General features: G+C 34.2%; 2 protein-coding genes and 1 pseudogene across 8 annotated transcripts; 1 reads left to right on the top strand and 2 right to left on the bottom strand.

The window, feature by feature from the left end:
- Nucleotides 1-5887: 5887 nt before the first annotated feature.
- LOC18103524 (2-succinylbenzoate--CoA ligase, chloroplastic/peroxisomal) lies at nucleotides 5888-11435 on the bottom strand. Of its 7 annotated transcripts, none has more exons than XM_024611683.2 (10): nucleotides 11072-11395; nucleotides 9858-9951; nucleotides 9584-9752; nucleotides 9391-9489; nucleotides 8486-8583; nucleotides 8103-8296; nucleotides 7661-7788; nucleotides 6760-7139; nucleotides 6329-6540; nucleotides 5888-6173 (listed from the first exon to the last, which is right to left on the bottom strand). In XM_024611683.2, exons 1-10 carry the CDS (start codon nucleotides 11269-11271, stop codon nucleotides 6044-6046), a joined length of 1704 nt encoding a protein of 567 aa, XP_024467451.1. In that variant the 5' UTR covers nucleotides 11272-11395; the 3' UTR covers nucleotides 5888-6043. The 7 variants fall into 7 exon arrangements, with proteins under 7 accessions (XP_024467451.1, XP_024467449.1, XP_052301426.1 ...); XM_024611681.2 differs by having other exon boundaries at nucleotides 6760-7148; nucleotides 11072-11392; XM_052445466.1 differs by having other exon boundaries at nucleotides 9879-9951; nucleotides 11072-11392.
- Nucleotides 11436-11842: 407 nt separating this feature from the next.
- On the bottom strand, nucleotides 11843-17458 carry LOC18103523 (obg-like ATPase 1). The gene is made up of 12 exons (XM_006377896.3): nucleotides 17292-17458; nucleotides 17036-17203; nucleotides 16352-16475; nucleotides 15915-16006; nucleotides 15585-15683; nucleotides 14998-15111; nucleotides 14850-14914; nucleotides 14487-14603; nucleotides 14146-14221; nucleotides 13198-13290; nucleotides 12946-12996; nucleotides 11843-12225 (listed from the first exon to the last, which is right to left on the bottom strand). The coding sequence occupies exons 1-12, from the start codon at nucleotides 17376-17378 to the stop codon at nucleotides 12127-12129; spliced, it is 1185 nt and encodes a 394-aa protein (XP_006377958.1). The 5' UTR covers nucleotides 17379-17458; the 3' UTR covers nucleotides 11843-12126.
- Nucleotides 17459-17472: 14 nt separating this feature from the next.
- LOC112329126 (heat shock cognate protein 80-like) lies at nucleotides 17473-18301 on the top strand (annotated as a pseudogene).
- The last annotated feature ends 248 nt before the right edge of the window (nucleotides 18302-18549 follow it).

Below are 18549 nucleotides of genomic sequence, written 5' to 3'. Positions count from 1 at the left end.
AAATCGTTAATTAAGTGTAAAATTATAAGTTTTATTGTGCAGTAAAAATTTTTGGTGGGTTTTATCCAATTACTTAATTAAGTTCTCAAGTTATTTACCAAGAGATCAAAATGATATTATATATTTAATAACCCCGTGATGAGGAATTTGAATTTTATTACTCTTTTTTTATTCTAATTAAATTTGTAAATATAAATATTAAATAATTAATTATGGGTTTATGAAAGGTTTAAGTTCAAGGAACTTTTATTTTTATTTAAAGAGGTTTATTAAAAAGTTATATAGAATTATTTATTAGACTTTCATTTAATAATTTAAGATTTTAGATTGAACGAAGTTTTAAACAACCAAATAATTAATAATTAAAAGATAATGAGTTTAAAAACTCACCGCTATTATTTTCTTCTAATGAGTTCATAAAAACTTTAACTTTAAAAACTTTTATGTAAAGACATGTAAAAAAATAATATAAAACTATTCATTCACCTAATAATATAAATATTTGAGTTGAAATAATTTTTTGACTGTTGATTATCATTTATTAAAAGTATGTTTGGATACGCGGTGCAAACCGCATTCTCAAAAATTTTGAAATTTATTTTTACTTAAAATAATTTTTTATATATTTTCAGATTGTTTTGATGTGTTGATATAAAGAATAATTTTAAAAAAATAGAAAAACTTCATTTTGATGCATTTCTAAGCGAAAAACACTTTGAACCGCTACCGCTAGTACAATTTCAAACAGACCATAAGATCAAGAAACATTTATCTCAAAAACTCCCCATCTTCTTTGTCAACATCCACAAAGGCTCTATCTTTAATATTTTTTTGTTGCATGATTTCAAATTACTATGATTTTAGTCGAATTTAATTTATTTTGTGTGAATAATTAAATTAGATCAACATAAACATTCTCCTTTGTCCAAAAGAATTAAGTAACCAATAAGTTGAAGTTGTTGTGGCAATATTCAACCTTATCTTTGAAGCATTGCACAGCAGAAAATGTCATTCTACTATCTGAACAAATCTTTTGAACCGAACCGATAATTAGCAGTTGCATGTAACAATTTGGTCCACGCTGTCGTATGCTATTGTTTTTTTTTTTTTTCCAAGATGAGATATCACTCAAGTAAAGACGTTTCCATTGATTTTCTGAAATAATGCTCCATGACTAATTAATTATTATGTTCTTCTCTCTGGCGGATAGTTTGTCAAATTTTAATTATTTGTCTGCTTACTACTCCTATGAACTTCATAATTGTGGATAATCAGTGGCCGGTTTTAATTTATAATTCCAAGAATTTATGGATTAATATATTCTTGAATAATAAAAAAATATGACGGTTTATTAATTACATCTAGCTAGGAGACTTATGAGATTATTAAAAAGGAAAGAAACATATTGTCCTCCAAATTGCAGGAATCAAACGCCATCAAAATAACATTTTCTTCTCCAAATTATGTCATATCGTGCATGTTTTTCAAGATTCAAAATATATAGTAGTTCTAGATATAAGGATGCCGAAAAAATGAAGGGATTGTGGAAAATCCCAAAGGCATTGTATGTCTACATTTGCATGTTTTCTTCATCTTAATTTTAAGCATACTTAATATATTAGGATTATATGGAGTTAAATATATTTAAATATGAGAAATACAACAAGGAAAAAGCTAATGGTGTCTCCAAGGCACCCATTAAACATTATCTTTATTTATTTATTGTTGAGGTGTATTAAAAAAGTTGTAAAAAGCAAAGATATTTTTTTATTAAATAGTTTTTAGTTTATATGGTAATATGTTTTTGTGTTTAAAAATTAATTCAAATTTAGGCTGCTTGTTGGGAAAAAAAAGAAAGAGTCCAAGCAGGTCAAGAAAGTCCAACTGTAAATTTTTATTATACACAAGTATAAATCCATAATTAATTGGACTCTATGATCTTTCTTGGAATGGTATAAATATTTTAGATTTTAGTGACTGCCGTCAAAACAAACATGCCGGCGTCGCCGGCTTTTGTTTTTGCTGAGTTTTTCTTCTTCCAAGGCATAGAATTGTCTCCATTCCATCCTTAGCTACAAAGTGATGTGTTCGTATACATCTAGAGAATGAACTTGGTCCTTACCGCTGCGTCTTAATCTTGAAAAGTTAGAGCATCTATAATCGGAGATGATGCTATTTTAGAGAATCAAATTCCTAAAATAACTTGCTGAATAGTATATACACTCCTCTGATAGAAAAATCAATTATATTTTAATATATTTTATATTAATACAATTATTTATTAATTATATATAATTCAAGTAATATTATTGAAACCTGTTAATTTGAAAAAACATGGCTGAAATCAATATTCAAAAGCAATGCTTTCCAATTGTCAATACCTTAGCTTCAAAGTAGTGGTAATTATTTATTACTTCTTTTACCACGATCTTCATTGGAATGGATATATATATATATATATATATATATATATATATATATATCAAGGCTCACACAGCCACATTCCAGAGCATAGACAAGTCTCATAATTTAAGTTTCGGTACCTTATAATGTACTGTTAGTGTTGCTAAATTATTATAAAAGATAAGAATATTGACCGGAAACTATGGAAGTCAAAAAATCAAACGCCATCAAAATAATATATTTTCCTCGAAAGGCACAGTGTACATGCCTGGTCTTTTTAATTGTCAAAATAGTTCTAGATCAGCCTCCAACGGGTGGCGTAAAAAAGTAATTCAAACCCCTTCACTTATTAATAATAATAATAATAATAATAATAAATCCATAAGCCCTTATGTAATTCTTGGAAACTGTTCGGGAACGCGATGTAAATCATGTTGTAAAAAAAAAATTTATTAAAATTTAATATGATTTGTATGTTTTGGATTGTTTTGATATGCTGATATCAAAAATAATTTTTAAAAAATAAAAAAAAATCATTGGCATGCATTTCGGCACGAAAAGTTATTTGAAAAACAACTGCTACTCTTAGTTTACTTCTATATTTTTTTAATGAAAATTCTAGACTTCAAAAAGAATTTGTTAATGTTGGTTAAATTTCATCTCATTAAATTGAAATAATCATGATTTAGGTATATTTATTTTTATATTTTAGAAATATTTTTTAAAAAAATTAATTTTTTTATTTTTTTATTTTAAATTAATATTTGTTTTGATGTTTTTCAAATGATTTTGATTTGTTTATATTAAAAATAATTTTTAAAAATAAAAATAATAATAATAATATTTTGATGTATTTTTAAACGAAAAACACTTTGAAAAATAACTGTTATCATATTTTCAAACACTTTCTAGTAATAGAGATTGAAATTTCTTGAAGAACAATGAGATACAAAATAATAAATTTTTTACATATAATCTCAATTAATAATGAAGAATGATTATTGAATAATCACTCATCAAATTCAAAAATCACTTTCCACTTATTACTTGCTAGAGTTTCATATTTTTTTATTTTTTTTATTTGGACAACTTTGCCATATTTGATAGACCACAATACCAATTGAATTTGGCCGTGATGTAAGAGATAATGAAAGATAATTCAAAGTATCGTTGGAAATTAAAAGCTAAATTTTCAATGTCGATTGAATTGACCATGCAAATTTTACATTTGGTTTTACGTTTTCCATGCAAATGTATACTAGAAATTAAACATGTTGATTGTGTTAATTATTTATGAAATATTGATTTAAGAGAAAATAATTTCATGTTTTAGTGAACAAGATTCTCTAATAGAATCATCTATCTTCATTTTCATGTTTATTAATGCTAAAGTTAAAAATATTAACCACGATATTTACTAACTCAAAAGTTAAAATAATTGAGGGTTGAATTCTTGAATGAACTCTACAATGATTAAAAATTAGCTTTTTTTCTTTTATTAAAAAAAAAAAAAAAGACCTTGTGATTGTTCTTTTAAAAAATATAAAAAATGATGGATTTTTTTTTTATATAGATCTAATAGCCATTTTATTTTGATGAATTTTTTTGATGGGCTGTCTAAACATGTTATAAAGTCCATAGTTTTTAGACCCGGTCCGGTTTAAGACCCGAGTTCCAGGTTTTGACCGGGTTACTGGGTCGTCCGAGTCAATTTTTTTAAAAAAATCAAAACGACGTCGTTTTAGTAAAAAAAAAAAACAAAAGTCAACGTGTTGTAACCCGGTTTTTGACCAGATCCTTCCTCTATTTTTTCTTTAACCCGGCCCGGTTCCAGTCTCGGGTTAGCTGGGTCCCGAATCGATTTGCCGAGCCGGGCCGGTTTCAAAACTATAATAAAACCTATATAAAATATTTTTTACTAAAAAAAAAATTGTATAAAACAATGATTATGTAAAATGCTAACCATGCAAAAATATTTTATATATATATTTCTTTTGTTTGTTGTTTGATCTAACACGCTAAGAGTTAACACAGACCCTTTATTTCACTAATTAAAACACACCCTACAATTATAAATATTTATATAACATTATCAAACACAATTAAACAAATCGTCTTCTGGATAAAAAACCAAATGGTCGGAATATGATGGAAGAACCGCTGGAACTCATAGAAGTGCAAGAGCTGTGGCGGCACGTGGGCTTCATACGCCATCACCACTGCCTGTACGTGAATCCACGCGTTGCTGCCGGTAAAAGGGGGAAATTAGTGGGATCTAAAACAGCTCTTCATCCTCTTTCTTTTTATGCTATCTATGAATTTCACCATCACCCGCAAATCCAAATAATTAACATAAACAGTCAGTTTATAAAGCTACCTTAGTCAATCATTTAATGACTAGTTTATAAAAGCGTGTTTTAGATATATATATATATAAAGCTACCTTAAAGCTCAATTTTTTTAAATAGTAAAAAGCTACCTTAAAGCTCCTCGTCGTAGATGAACTGGATGGATCGACCCTGCTTGCATCGGAAATTCAATCTCTCTGCTTTGACTAGCTTCAAATCAAAGCTCGACTATGATGAGCGAAACTACATGTTATCCAACAAAGATCTAAAATTAATTCGTATTAATAAACGAAAGTCATCTACATGCATGTGATTTCTTCGTCCCTTCCATCAAATCAAAGCTAGAAGCTAGGACTCTCCCCTGTGAAAGGGGATTTGAAAAGTCTGACCTAAGGTGTTGGAAGGTGTCTCCTGAGTAATAGGCAATGAAAATGGAAGGGTTCCATCTAAAGGTTTAGTGCTCAAAACGTATAATTAATGCTCGAACTGGGACTAGAACAAACAAGGGGAGCAAACACTAGCAGTTCCAATAAGCCAAGTTAAACCACAGCCCTAGCTAGGACAAGAAGTGTGTTTAATAAAATCATGTGTTGGATTGTGGTTCTGTCTCATACATGTACCCATATCAATCAGTCATGGTTGAACTAATGGCATTTGCTACTTTTTTTGGTCACATGTTAGCTAAAAAAAACAATGGTGATGGTGATGTCCCATCTTCGAGGTTGACCCAGTAGACATTGTCTGTGGTCAAGTCAAGCATGCTTAAAAATGCAGGTTAACAGTTAGAACAGCCAGTCTAGCATAATTCCTTGTGATGATTAGCCTAAAAGGTGAGAAATTAACCACCATAGGTTACAAGTTTCTGACTAGCATAACCACCACATCAATTAATATACTACCCTTTATAATATGGCACCTAGATGTGCTTAATTTCTAGAAACTTAATTGCTAGCCAAGAAAAGCTGGAATCTCCATTGAAAAATCACGTATAATCTGTTGCCTTTAATAGTACTCCATATCTTTTCTCAATCCTTTTATTTGTGCTATGACGTCTCGCGTTTCACACAAGCTAATTCTTCTTTACTTTATTCAGTGACTAGGGATATTCTCGGACCACCTTGCGCACCAAGACTAAATTCTCGGAAAACTAGGATATGGCATTTCACATAAGATTACAGCCTTGGATGGACTTTCTGAGCTAGGAAACTAGGATGTGGCAAAGTGATTTCAATGTTTTTACTTTGTTTTTTGCTAGCAAAAATGGTACATATTCAATCAATTATTCATAACAATCAAAGATTGCTGGGGAAGAATTGTAGATGAGACATAACTTCCCTTCGAACTTGGTCCCTTCTTATCTTTCCAGTCGTTGTCAGTGGAAATGGCTTCCTCCATAAAATAAATAGCTTTGGCACTTTAAACCTGCAAAAGATTTATCAGTAAGCCACTAAACATCTTCAAAATACACGTAAAAAGGAAGAAAATGCAATTGATGAATCTTTGCTGCGAGTATTTATCGATGTGAATAGGCCATTAAGTTAACATTTCTGGAACGGATTTAAAGAGAGCAGCAATACCCGGTTAATTTCTTTTCCCTACAGTAGTCTCTGAGAACCTCTCTGCATAAGGTTAGATTGTTTTCTGCAGATTGTTTACAGTTGTTATTGGTCCATTGCCAACTTTGTCTTAATTTAATGCAAGCAACAACCATCTCTGTCAAACGAGCTTCTGGAACTCCCACTACAACAGTGGCAATAACTCCTGGATGTTGCAACAACATTGCTTCCACCTGTAACATTAAAGCAACTACACTTTATAGCAAGGACCGTGAAGGCATAAATCCAGTTACCGATCCATTAAAGACATGAAGCTCAGATTTATTATTGCACGATTCTACAGTTCAGAGGATCCAGCAAATCACTCTGCCCATGATTGTCCCAATGTTAGATTCAGTCGTTATTGCTTGATTATAAAGTAGATTATGAAGGCAGATATATATCACACTTACCTCTTCAGGGTAAATGTTCTCTCCACCGCTCTTGATTTGGGCATTCTGTCGTCCAACGAGCCATACATTGCCACAGTCATCTATGGAACCAATGTCACCTGTGTCAAGCCAAAAATCATTGGTGGATTCTGTTGCCTTCATTGGATTCTGATCCCAATATCTAAGCATTAGATGGGGACCTCTAGTTAAAATTCTGCCAATGGTAGAAGGTTCGTCAGCACTTATCTTTAATTCAACATGTGGTGGAGGTTTGCCAACACATACACCATGTGGTTGGTGAGCTGAACTGGATTTTGTTTTATCCACTGTCTGCAGAGTCTGAGCAGGGGTTTGAAGTGTTGGATCATGAAGGGTCATGAAAGTTAGAGAAGAACATGTCTCTGTCATCCCTTCATAAAAAGGGAGAGAGTGAAAAAACAAGAGAAAGACATTAATAAATCTAGTAGTATAAGAAACATAGCTCATCCAAATTGATTTGTACTTTCAAGAACAATTTAACATTGGAAACATTATATGGAAATACAATTTTTTTCCATAGATGTGTAAATATGGTTCTAATTTCTTCGTACTTGGCTTGTTTGAGTAGCTCCATTCAGTTCAACTACACTCTAATAGCCTCATGTGGCCTGGATTGTCTATGAATCACTAGGATCAACACTTGTTAAATTGACCTAGTCCATTGGCCAGCATTGTAGTGGTAAATGTTATGCAGAAACAATGAAAGTAATTGCAGAACAGCCTAGAGCATCCACAAGCCCACTCCTCTAACACATTAGAAATCAACAATTCAAAATCAAATTCACATCTACAATGTTTCATCAAAAAAATTATCCCAAAAAGAAGATAACATGCCAAAAGATTATATTAAAGAAGAAGACAACAAAGATAGACAAGTCGCTACCGTAAGCTGAAAGAAGCTTAGCTCTTGGGAACAATTCAGTGGCATCTTTCATAAGCTCAGCTGACAGACTCCCACCTCCATTTAATAGCTTCTTCACATATTGCCTCCCTTTCCAAGTTTCTTTCAACCTGACAAAATATTTCAAAATAGTAGTTTACTACTATGAGACATAATGATAAAATCACAAATAAAGCAGTGTGGTCAATGTTGGGGAAAAATGAAGAAAACTAGACAAACGATTTCAGAAGAGCTTAGCAACAGAGATAAAATTTTAAGTGTATGCTGACAAATTGCAGCGTAAATGTTAATCATTTAGTGCATGTCGTATGAAATGTAATAATGAATTCCAACGACAAAAACTACTGCGTAAAGATAGCTCTATCCAAGCAGAGGTTAGACATGACTCTGTTAATCTCCATTACAGGTGGGACTGCAACTTTACCTGGTTAAGGAAATCAAATCAGCCATCATTGCTGGGACAGTGATTAGAGAAGTAACACAATGTTGCTTGATAGCTTCTATGGCTAACGAAGCCTCAAATTTTGGTATCAAGACATGGCAACCTCCGACCATTAGCATGGTTATGGCTGATGACAATCCACCAATATGGCACAATGGAGCAGTGTGCAAATAAACCTGCAGAAGTCCAAGGAATAAGGAATCCAGCCAACAGTCATTTCTAGCTACCAATGCTACTATTCTCCAAATTATAAGAAACTCTAGAAATATCCTTAATGGTTTGCATTATCTTTATCCCTTTTAATTGCCATGTTTTTCCAGTTACAAAATCAGATCCATAGAAAACAGTTCTTCAGAGCTGCATACATCATCCTCACTGTAACCAACAGCAGCAACTTTCGCTAGGGACTGTACTATCATAGCTGAATGGCTTACGATAACTCCCTTGGGCCTTCCAGTGGTTCCTACAAAAATTTCAACCAAAATAATAATTAGATTGGTGGATCATGCCAGTTAAGGATCTACACAGGAGGAACCTGAAGAATGGTACTAGAATTTAAACTTCAATCGTATTTAAGATTCGATTTTTTTTACATAACTTATTTTCCCTGCTGTTGAAGTGATTCTGTAAGTAAAATGTGCTCTTAGATGAATTAATTTAAGAGAAAAGCACAAAGCATTTCGTAGAAGCACTTTCGGTAGGAATCTTCGACAACAAAACATATCATAAAGGACACTCAAAATTCGAACCAACAGTGGCCAAGTTTAGCTCAAAACATAAAATTTTGAACTGGTCTCAAAGGGTTTGTCATTTGTGATTGGTGACTGCCAGTTGCTGACCTATCATGTAGCAAGGATTTGACATCTATTGCTTGCACATGGTTGATAAAACAAACAGGAGTAGTAGAAGCTGTTGGAATTGTATGAAAGAATTGTCATTTCTGTCAGTTTAATTGCTCAGATCTAAAGAGCTTTCCTTTCTGTGATGTCATGAAAAGTGCTCTATCAATTGGAATCTAAAAAAGGGAAGCAGCTGATCTTTGAGATCCCTACACGACGTACTGGGATGGATGATTGAAAGGAAGCAGGGAAACCCTCCCTATAAGGGGGATATGGTTGCTATACACAAACTCAGAATTGTATTTATGCATTATACCAGGAACATGCACCAACAACACTCTGAAGATAAATCTGGTAAAAATATAATATTCCACTGAACATCAAGAGATTTCTTCTTGAATTTGCTTCCACACACATCATAGGACTTGTACCTGAAGTGAAGCATATTATGACAGCGCCCTCAGGTGCCCAGGAGTAATCCAATTGTTTAGTTCCTATGACATGCTTCCTAAGTGTTTCAGTAGTTAACACTGTCAAAATGAAGAAAGCAACAACAACATTATGTCTATCAGAACATGGAAGAAGAATAAAACCAGATGAAGAGATGTGAAGGAAGCTACACACCATTTGATGTTTTTACAAAACCAGAAGAAGGGGAACCTGAAAAAACATGCCACTTGACAGAAGGTAAAGCATTACTCTGGAGCTCTTGATACCAGTGTTTACAGCTCTCATCAGTGATCAGCATCACTGGCCTTACCATTAACATTGCTGATTTTGCTTCTTCGAAGCTCTGCAAATGGAGAACACAAAACCTCAATCTAACTCTTTACGAGTTGGCTAAAGAATTGCGCAGCAAGTACATAGATGGCTGGTGCAGATGCCGAACAGCACATACACAGGCAGGTGATGTACTAACCCATCGGTAATTCAAAGGAGCAACTATGCCTCCAACAAATGCGACAGCAAGTAACCACTCCAAATACCAGTCACTGAAACAAATACATTCATCAGAATTTGTAAAATCACATCAAATTTATTAAACACGGGTCACTATTTAAGATCAACAGATTATTTTACACCAAAGTTATTAAACTTGTCCCACCCATGACTCAGTCCAAGGCCGGAGTCATGGGTTGGGCGGGTTGACCCAAGTCAATCTAAATCGATATTATTTCAAGATCTAAAAAAATAAAACAAAATGATATTATTATGAATTTTTAAATAAGTTAATCAGGTCTTGACAGCGTCAATAGAGTGCAGGTAAACTGGCAAGCTCATCACCTACTTGGTTTAATTTAAAGCTTAACTCAAATCAAGTCAGGTAAATCACCAAGTTGGCCCACAGGGCCAAGTTTAATAACACTATTTTACACAATCAACAAGGATTATTATCTATCAATAATTTCTATTTACATTTATGAACAAAAAATTATTTTGGAAGAAAACAGAAAATGGAGGGCTAGATTAGAGTAGTTTCAAAAACTACAAAAAGGTCAGCTAATTATAGTATAAATTTCAATAATGTCCAATGTAATTTATCCATGATTCTTTATAATTTCAAGATCATAAGTTTTTTTTTTTATTATTTCTTGATATTACCACCTCAAAGATGAAAGATAAAAGTCTTCCTTGACTTCATATTAAATTAAATTATATATTTTTTATTCTCTCTTACCAAACTAGTTTTGACAATGCCGCCAATATTATTAAACAAAAGGCTCGTAAGCCATCAATCCTTGTTTAATTAACCTTCGCTTACTTCACCAAATTAATTTCCTTAATCAATGCAAAAAACCCTTTTGAAAAACACCATTAATTCTAAGTTTAATACAACTAATCTATGCTCAAATTAATCACAAAACCATGAACGTTCACTCAAGAAATTAATCAATTGAACTAAAACAAGAACCTAATTCCCATTCCACTCTCAATTTCCTAGCAAACCAAACAAGAACATCGACATCAACATTTTCCAATAACCAACTTCCAGAACATCCTTAAAAAGAAAGAAAACATAGCTCAAAGTATAAACCACTGTCTAAAAGAACCTGTTTTTTGCCAAAGGAATGTGATGGTGCAAGGATAGATGATGATGATGATGATAAGAACCTGTTGAAACCACAGATGGCTACAATGTCACCATTGCCAAGACCAAGTTGAAGCAGCCCATGAGCCAAAGACAAAACATCTCCCACAAACTGGTGTCCTGTTTTTTGCCTGTTACCAGAGATGGTAACCACAGAAGTTGAACGTAGAGTTGATAGTCTGGTCAGGCACTGGCAAATGTGGGCTTGAGAGTAATTAGCCATCTGTGTTAGCGGCGAATTGGGGATATGAAAAAAGAAAGTCTCCTTCTCTTTGGTCTCTTAATGGAGAACTTGACAGTTGAAAGAAAGCGCGGATAAGATTACCTTATCAGTTTGGTAGTTAGGGTAAGGATAGGGGGGTTAGGCTGTGAGGCTACGTAGGTCACAGTAATAAGTGATTGGTGGATGGTTTAGAGAAAGCCACGTGGCTTTTTCCAAATGGAAGAGATTTTGGGTCTCTTTCTCTCTTTAAGATTTATTTTTTGTCTAGGAAAAACAAAAGACAAAAAAGAAAACACTAAAACATCCCCTGTACCTCTTGTTTTAAAAATAAAACAATTCAAATATCCGTGTCTGTCTCCATCCCTCCAGTTAAACATGTTGTATCTGTCATTTCTTGAACACTAACCAAACACATCCTTTCTGGTTAATTAATAATTAAAGTCAGTTGCTCCTTACAATTCCACATCATCTTCTTGTACATGTAAGAGAAAAAATCCTAAAAATGATCACTTAATCACTCATCCATCATAGCAAAAGAAGTTCACGAAGGAGAAATTTGTGGAAGGCAATATGGCGATGAATTCTTTGATCCCATTTTATGGCCTCCCATGGTACTATTCGACTAGATGTGTCAAAACAGAAGATATATGCCAATACACCATAAATCCATGAGCTCATGATTCTGATTATAAATTACAATTCTTAAATCTTTTGATTTGGGCTGTGATGTTGTGATTTTACAGTCACATAAATGACCGCTCAAATCAAGTGTTTTTTCCAAGCACCAACCAAATTTCTAGCATAGCCACCAAAAATACATCAATCATTGCAGCGGAAGATTTGAAGGATAAAATCTCACTTCTTTCCACCCCCAGACACATTGAACTTGAAGAATATTATGTCTCCATCTTGGACAACGTATGTCTTCCCCTCCTGCTTATACTTCCCAGCAGCCTGAGCGAAATTGCAAGAGAGATTCAATTCGTCAATAAAAAGGATAAGCCTGCATATTTTGTACAGCTGGGGTGCGGTGCATATAAATATAGACACCAATGTAGGAGTCATTAATGGGAACTTTACTACAATTTTCCTTTACCGTCACATTTCAAGTTCAAATAGATGCCATATTAAAAGCTCACAATAACAAAGGCTCATGAGGCAACAAGATCAACATCAACCATACTACGAAAACCACTACCACCACCACATGCATGTGATCTTTTCAGAAGCGTACTGTACAACATGAGCATTTCACACATAATTATAATACATGCAAAACAAATTCGAATACCTGTTGGATTAATAGGACACACTAGTTGATTTCATAATGGTTCCACAGCCAATGATCACTTGATATCATGTAGTTTATTTGGTGCATATTTTTGATGTATTCTGGACATATTCATCCTTATGTCATCAGTTTTACAACCGTGCGCTAGATTCTAGGGCTGCTCATCATGTTGCATATTGTAGGCTTCCACGACAGACAATAGTATCTCGTTTTGTTTCCTTTTTTGTATCTCTTAATCTCTCCTTTTACCTATTAGTCTGTCCAATTCTGACTCCAAATAGTTACCGAGGGAATATATTGAAATATGGAAATTATCATTCACAACCCCCCAAACCCCTGAGGCTCTCACAGCAAACAAACAATGTTTTATTCAAAACGCATACCTTAACAGCTGACTCACTACCAAGCTCCTTCAGATCATCGAATTTCATGACCTAAGCATTATCAGGAAATGCAAAGATAAGAAATCACAACGATGAATTTTCAGTGGTCACTGATAAAAATCAAATATGCATCAAGACCATTAATTGACTTGGAAATAATGAAAGGCACAGACAGTTGAGATTATAAATTTATTGAGCAGTTTGTTAAAGACTCAGTTTTGAAAGTGGTGAATCCAAAAACAAGAAAGAAACCTCAGCACATATAAATCCTCTTTCAAAATCAGTATGGATAGTCCCTGCAGCTTGGGGGGCTTTTGTCTGTCGTCTGATTTGCCAACATTTCACCTGCAAGAGCAAGTGATTCAGGACATTAGGCTTAACTTATCAAAACAGAGGCCACAGACAGCTGGCTGTAAAGATATTATGCCATACACAGGAAGGACTACCATGAAAAATATATGCCATCAATGAGAAGGATAATTATCATTGCGGACGAAAGAAAACATGCACCACAAAATAAAAATTTTGTATAACACAAAAAACCAAATCCCAGACTAATAGTGTTACAATCAGATTATGAGAAACTAATGAGAACTTGAAAATCATGACCAAGAGGGAAATAGGCAGTAATAATTGCAACTGATGTTCAAAGAAAATCCATGTACAGGTGCCATCTGCTAAGATCTAACAATTCAGACCAAAACGTAGCAACTAAGTTAATTTCTTATAAATTTTTCCACAATCCACAGTGCAAACTAAAGCGCCAATGTGGAGAAACATTTAGTTGAACGGGCTAAAATTTTAACAAGAGAGATTCCAAGGTTACACTTCAAGTTTGTGAACATAACTATATAAATGATTGGCCAATACTTGCAGAAATAGTTTGTCATTGAAAAATTTCAATTACTGATCAGAGAAATTGTAAATTACATGTCAACAGTTGCATTAACAATATCAGGAAACTGCATACAAATGCACAATATGCCTTTATTGTGAGATGCCATGGGCATTGGAAGTTCAGAGCATGTTTTGGAGATAAGGCGTCATATAGCTGCAAACAAAAGTAAAAAACCACTACCTGCATACTCAATTCAATTGCAATAAATTTCCGAGCTAAGGCTTTCCATAAAACTTGCCAAAGATAAACCAAACAAAGAAAACAACAATACAAAAATTGTATGGGTATTAGGTATACGTTACCTCGTCAGGGCCAGCTGTGAAAAAGTAAATTAGATTAATTGCTGAAAATCCAATCTTTAAGATCTTTGGAAGGCAACTGCAGGAAAGTTGGATTTGTTTCAAGTTAATACCATAAAAAGCACAATGTAATTAAAAAAAAAGTACAACACTCCTAGAAAACTTCACATTGCAAACTCCAGAAACTTTTTCCAGCAAAATATGAGTTGGGAGGGGGGGGGTGGAATGATCATTAGATTTTGCGAACACACTACTGCTTTTTCTCTCAAATTAATATACAGATCTTCAAATGAAAAAAAAACAGTTAAGACATATTTACAAGCCACTTGCTCCTCAATACCAACCTTTGTAACTTGTTCTCCTCACAATACTTAGCTGCTTCATCTGGTAGCATATCAGCAAGAGTTCTCTCTAATATACAGCTGAAAGGAATAATGGTTTCACCGCCATGTTCCTGCACCCTACAAAAGAAATCAATAACAACTTATTTCTTTTGTAGGAACACAATCTAAAAGAGTGTATGCTGATCAGAGACCACCAGTGAAATTTGACAATCAAACTGTCACAAGCAACAATAAATTTCTACAGGGGTTGTCAAGGAAGACATGACACAAATTAAGTCACATGCAGGGAATGGAGTGACAGAATTCATAGCAACATACATGAATAGCTTGAAATGGTAAATACGTGGTAAAAAAAGGGCATACCATGCATGTATCTTGGGCAAAAACTTGTTCTTCTTTCTTTGGTAATCCTTTTCATTCATGTTAATCTGCAAATTCAATGCAATCACCCAAGAAGATCATCAAAACTGCAAAAGATGAGCCTAAGATGAAAGGAGGGTGGAAAACTTACCAAGTAGACAACTGGCTTGGCAGTAAGCAACTGAAAAGTATTCAATATCTCGATATCAGCAGCTTTCCATTCTCCTAAACGGACATCTTTCTCTTCCTCAAGCCAAGCCTTGACCTAACACGCACCATCATTGCTTGAAATCATTTAAAGGAATATGCCAGTAGTTATACTCCCTCAGTCACATATTAAGTGTCCTACTTTCCATTTTTTGATGTCTCAATATAAATGCCCATTCTAAAAGTCAAAGTATAATTATTACCTTCTTTCACTCACTTTCCCTTATTACCCTTTACCATCTATCAAATTTACTCAAAACAAACATTTAACTATATAAATATATTAGGGGTAAAGGTGGGATCACATTTTTAAAATAAACACCATTAATTAATTTATTCAATTCCTAAAAATTTGTGCAAAAACAATGAAGAAATTTATTATGGGACTGAGGGAGTATATATACAAAGCCAATAGACATCATTCAACATATGCAAATGATAAATAAACACAGGCCCTTCACATCAGCATGTGATTAGCTGATAGATTCAAGGTAAAATATTATACAAAGTTCCAGCCACGAGAATACATACCTTTTGACACAACTCCAGCTCTATTTTTAACTGCTTATCATTGCTCCTCTTCATGCTCTTCTCAACATCCTCTATCCTCCTCTCTATGAACTCAATATCCTACAGTACAGTCATACAGGGTTTAAAAATCTAATTCATTTTGACTGATAAGTTTAAGACTGAGTGATCAAAAATACATCACAGTATCTTATAGCACATCCCATTCAAAAACGCATGATGGAGCATACTTTAAATTCAAAAATAAAATTCCAAAACAGTCATTTAGATGTTCAATTCATAATTATAGGCATTATTTAAGTGCCAAACAGTATCTGTAGGTAAATCACATACCTTCAGTCGTAGCTCTGCGCTAATAACTTCAAGATCTCTAACCGGATCCACAATGTCGTCAACATGGATAATATCAGGATCCTCAAATGCTCCTATTATACATGCATAGATATGAATAAATTCCACATCAAGTGCACATTTAACACCCATGTACAACAAGCAGGAAAAAAATTCTCAGATATCAGGTTTGGATTGAACCCAATTTCTAATATAACAGCAGCAAATAGAACAGTTAACCCTATCCAATGGAAAAGTTTTCTACTATTCTCCCCTTAAAAAGCAAAGCACCATATTTCCTAAGAAGAATATTTCTTCTTTAACGCACATTTTATTGTCAATTTCCATAAGAGAATAGTAGTTCAGTAAAAAAATTAGAAAGTCACTGCGCTATTTGAATAATAGAAATCTAATTATAAAAAAAGTGATAAATATCTTACGCAAAACATGAAAAATGCCATCAACAGCACGAATGTGAGATAAGAAACTGTTCCCCAATCCTTGACCTTGATGTGCACCTCTAACCAATCCAGCTATATCATGAATCTCCAAGAATGCTGAAACCTGAGCATTAAAAATTTCAATATATATTGCATAAAGTACTTAAAACCATAATAATAACATAAAATGTAACTTATCATCGTATTCGATCCAAAATATTACTTCTAACCAACAAAATTGCATTTAAGAAAAAACAAGGAATAAATTGTCATTATTTCCATTTTCTCCCCATGATTTCAACCAAATCTAGAAATACCCTCATTTTTTCTTCACAGTTCAGCAATAAGAACCATGTTAATCAGGCTATTCACAATTCTAGCATATGAAGTATTTAAATAAAAGAACAAACATTATGGAACTAATCATCTCATCTCAACACGTCCCATCCAAAAAAAAGCATAAAGATTCCTAACAGAAAAAAAATGTTATCTTTTTAAAAAACCCAGAAATAAGTTTTCATTATTTTCACTTTCTCCCCATCACTTCCATCAAATTCCAGATTTTCTCATTTCTTTCTTCATTATCCAGCAATAATAACCCTGCTTAATCCGTCAGATTCAACAGCTAATATCATCAGCACGAAAAACCCACAAATTATATTCAACAACTTCAAGCACACAAACCTCGCTTTTCGGCTTAAACAGCTGGCAGAGCCACTCGAATCTCTCGTCAGGAATATTAACCCTAGCCTCATTAGGCTCAATGGTGCAAAACGGGAAGTTTTCAGCCGGTATTGACAGCTTCGTCAGAGTATTAAAAAGGGTAGATTTCCCTACATTCGGCAATCCAACCTAGCAAAAAAAAGAAACAATTTTACACATCGAAACACGAAAAAAGAGGTTAAAGTAGGGGAAATGAGAGGGGTGAGAGAATAATTACAATGCCGATCTTGAGGTGCGACGAGAATCGGCCAAGAATCGGCCTCTCTGCCGGTGCTTCTTTGGATTTCGATGCTTTTGGTGGCATTTTTGTTTTTTTTTGGGGGGGGGGGGGGGATTTGGTTTAGGGTTTTTGGGAGTGATGATGTTTAGCGTGAAATAGCAGAAAGGCGAAAGCAGTGATGGCACTGAATTGGGCTTTTTTGGGTTATTGGAGGGTATGGGCCTTCAGGAACAAACCCAATTGGTAGCCACAAGTTTAAACCTGTACATTAATTAAGATTAAGTGTGTTTATTAAGATTAAGTGTGTTTACTGAGCTCCTCTTGGAGATTGCTGAAAACAAGGAGGATTACAAGAAGTTCTCTGGGTCCTTCTCTAAGAACCTCAAGCTTGGTATCCACGAGGATTACCAAAACAAGTCAAAACTTGCTGAGTTGCTCATATATCACTCTACCAAGAGTGGTGATGAGCTGACTAGGGACTATGTGACCAGGATGAACAAGGGCCAGAATGACATTTACTACATCACTGGCGAGAGCAAGAAGGCTGTTGAGAAGTCTCCATTCCAAGTTGAAGAAGAAGGGTTATGAAGTTCTCTTTATGGTTGATGCTATTGATAAGTATGCTGTTGGCCAGCTCAAGGAATTTGAGGGCAAGACGCTTGTCTCTGCTACCATGGAGGGCCTGAAACTTGATCAGACTGAAGATGAGAAGAAAAGGCAGGAAGAGTTGAAGCAGAACTTCGAGGGTCTCTGCAAGGTTATCAAGGATGTGTTGGGAGACAAGGTAGAGAAGGTTTTGTGGCAGTTTGTTACCTCTAACGCAGATATAGCCCTAGTCTTTAACTAGGGAGGTTAGGAGAGAGTGCTTGGTGAATGGTAGTGGTATTTCACATTACCAATGGTAGTGGTATTTCACATTACCTGGACTTGTGAATTAGCTACACGAACCTTTCGATCAAGGCTCTTTGTGCATGTTGGTTAACCTTCGAAATTTACGTTTTCTTCAACATTCCTTCTTTAGAGTTCAGACAGGGTCTATTATTGAATCCTGTCTATTATTGAACATGCCATGTCCATCACAGGTCATTGGTGTGACCAGTCTCACCTTTCCTATCGAGTATTTTTCATCCGTCAAGCTAGATATTGATACTTCTTCCGTTCTTCGCCTTTTTTTGGCCTGATACCTTGCGGAGTAGTTGAACCAAGAGGTCTCAGATTTAAGTCCAGGATGGCTTCATATGTACTCCTTTGGAAG

This window comes from Populus trichocarpa, chromosome 11 (genome assembly GCF_000002775.5).
Source record: "Populus trichocarpa isolate Nisqually-1 chromosome 11, P.trichocarpa_v4.1, whole genome shotgun sequence".
NCBI lineage: Eukaryota > Viridiplantae > Streptophyta > Magnoliopsida > Malpighiales > Salicaceae > Populus > Populus trichocarpa.
This window is presented reverse-complemented; position numbering and strand designations above follow the sequence as displayed.

Excerpts from the sequence above, each read along its gene's own strand:
- LOC18103524 (XM_024611681.2), bottom strand. The coding sequence starts at position 11,271 with ATGGCTAATTACTCTCAAGCCCACATTTGCCAGTGCCTGACCAGACTA. Across the intron at positions 9,952-11,071 it reads GCCATCTGTGGTTTCAACAG|TGACTGGTATTTGGAGTGGT; the intron begins GTTCTTATCATC and ends TATTTGTTTCAG. Across the intron at positions 9,753-9,857 it reads TTAGTACATCACCTGCCTGT|AGCTTCGAAGAAGCAAAATC; the intron begins GTATGTGCTGTT and ends CTCCATTTGCAG.
- LOC18103523 (XM_006377896.3), bottom strand. The coding sequence starts at position 17,378 with ATGCCACCAAAAGCATCGAAATCCAAAGAAGCACCGGCAGAGAGGCCG. Across the intron at positions 14,915-14,997 it reads CCAAGCCAGTTGTCTACTTG|ATTAACATGAATGAAAAGGA; the intron begins GTAAGTTTTCCA and ends TTGAATTTGCAG. Across the intron at positions 12,226-12,945 it reads GTAGTGAGTCAGCTGTTAAG|GCTGCTGGGAAGTATAAGCA; the intron begins GTATGCGTTTTG and ends AATTTCGCTCAG.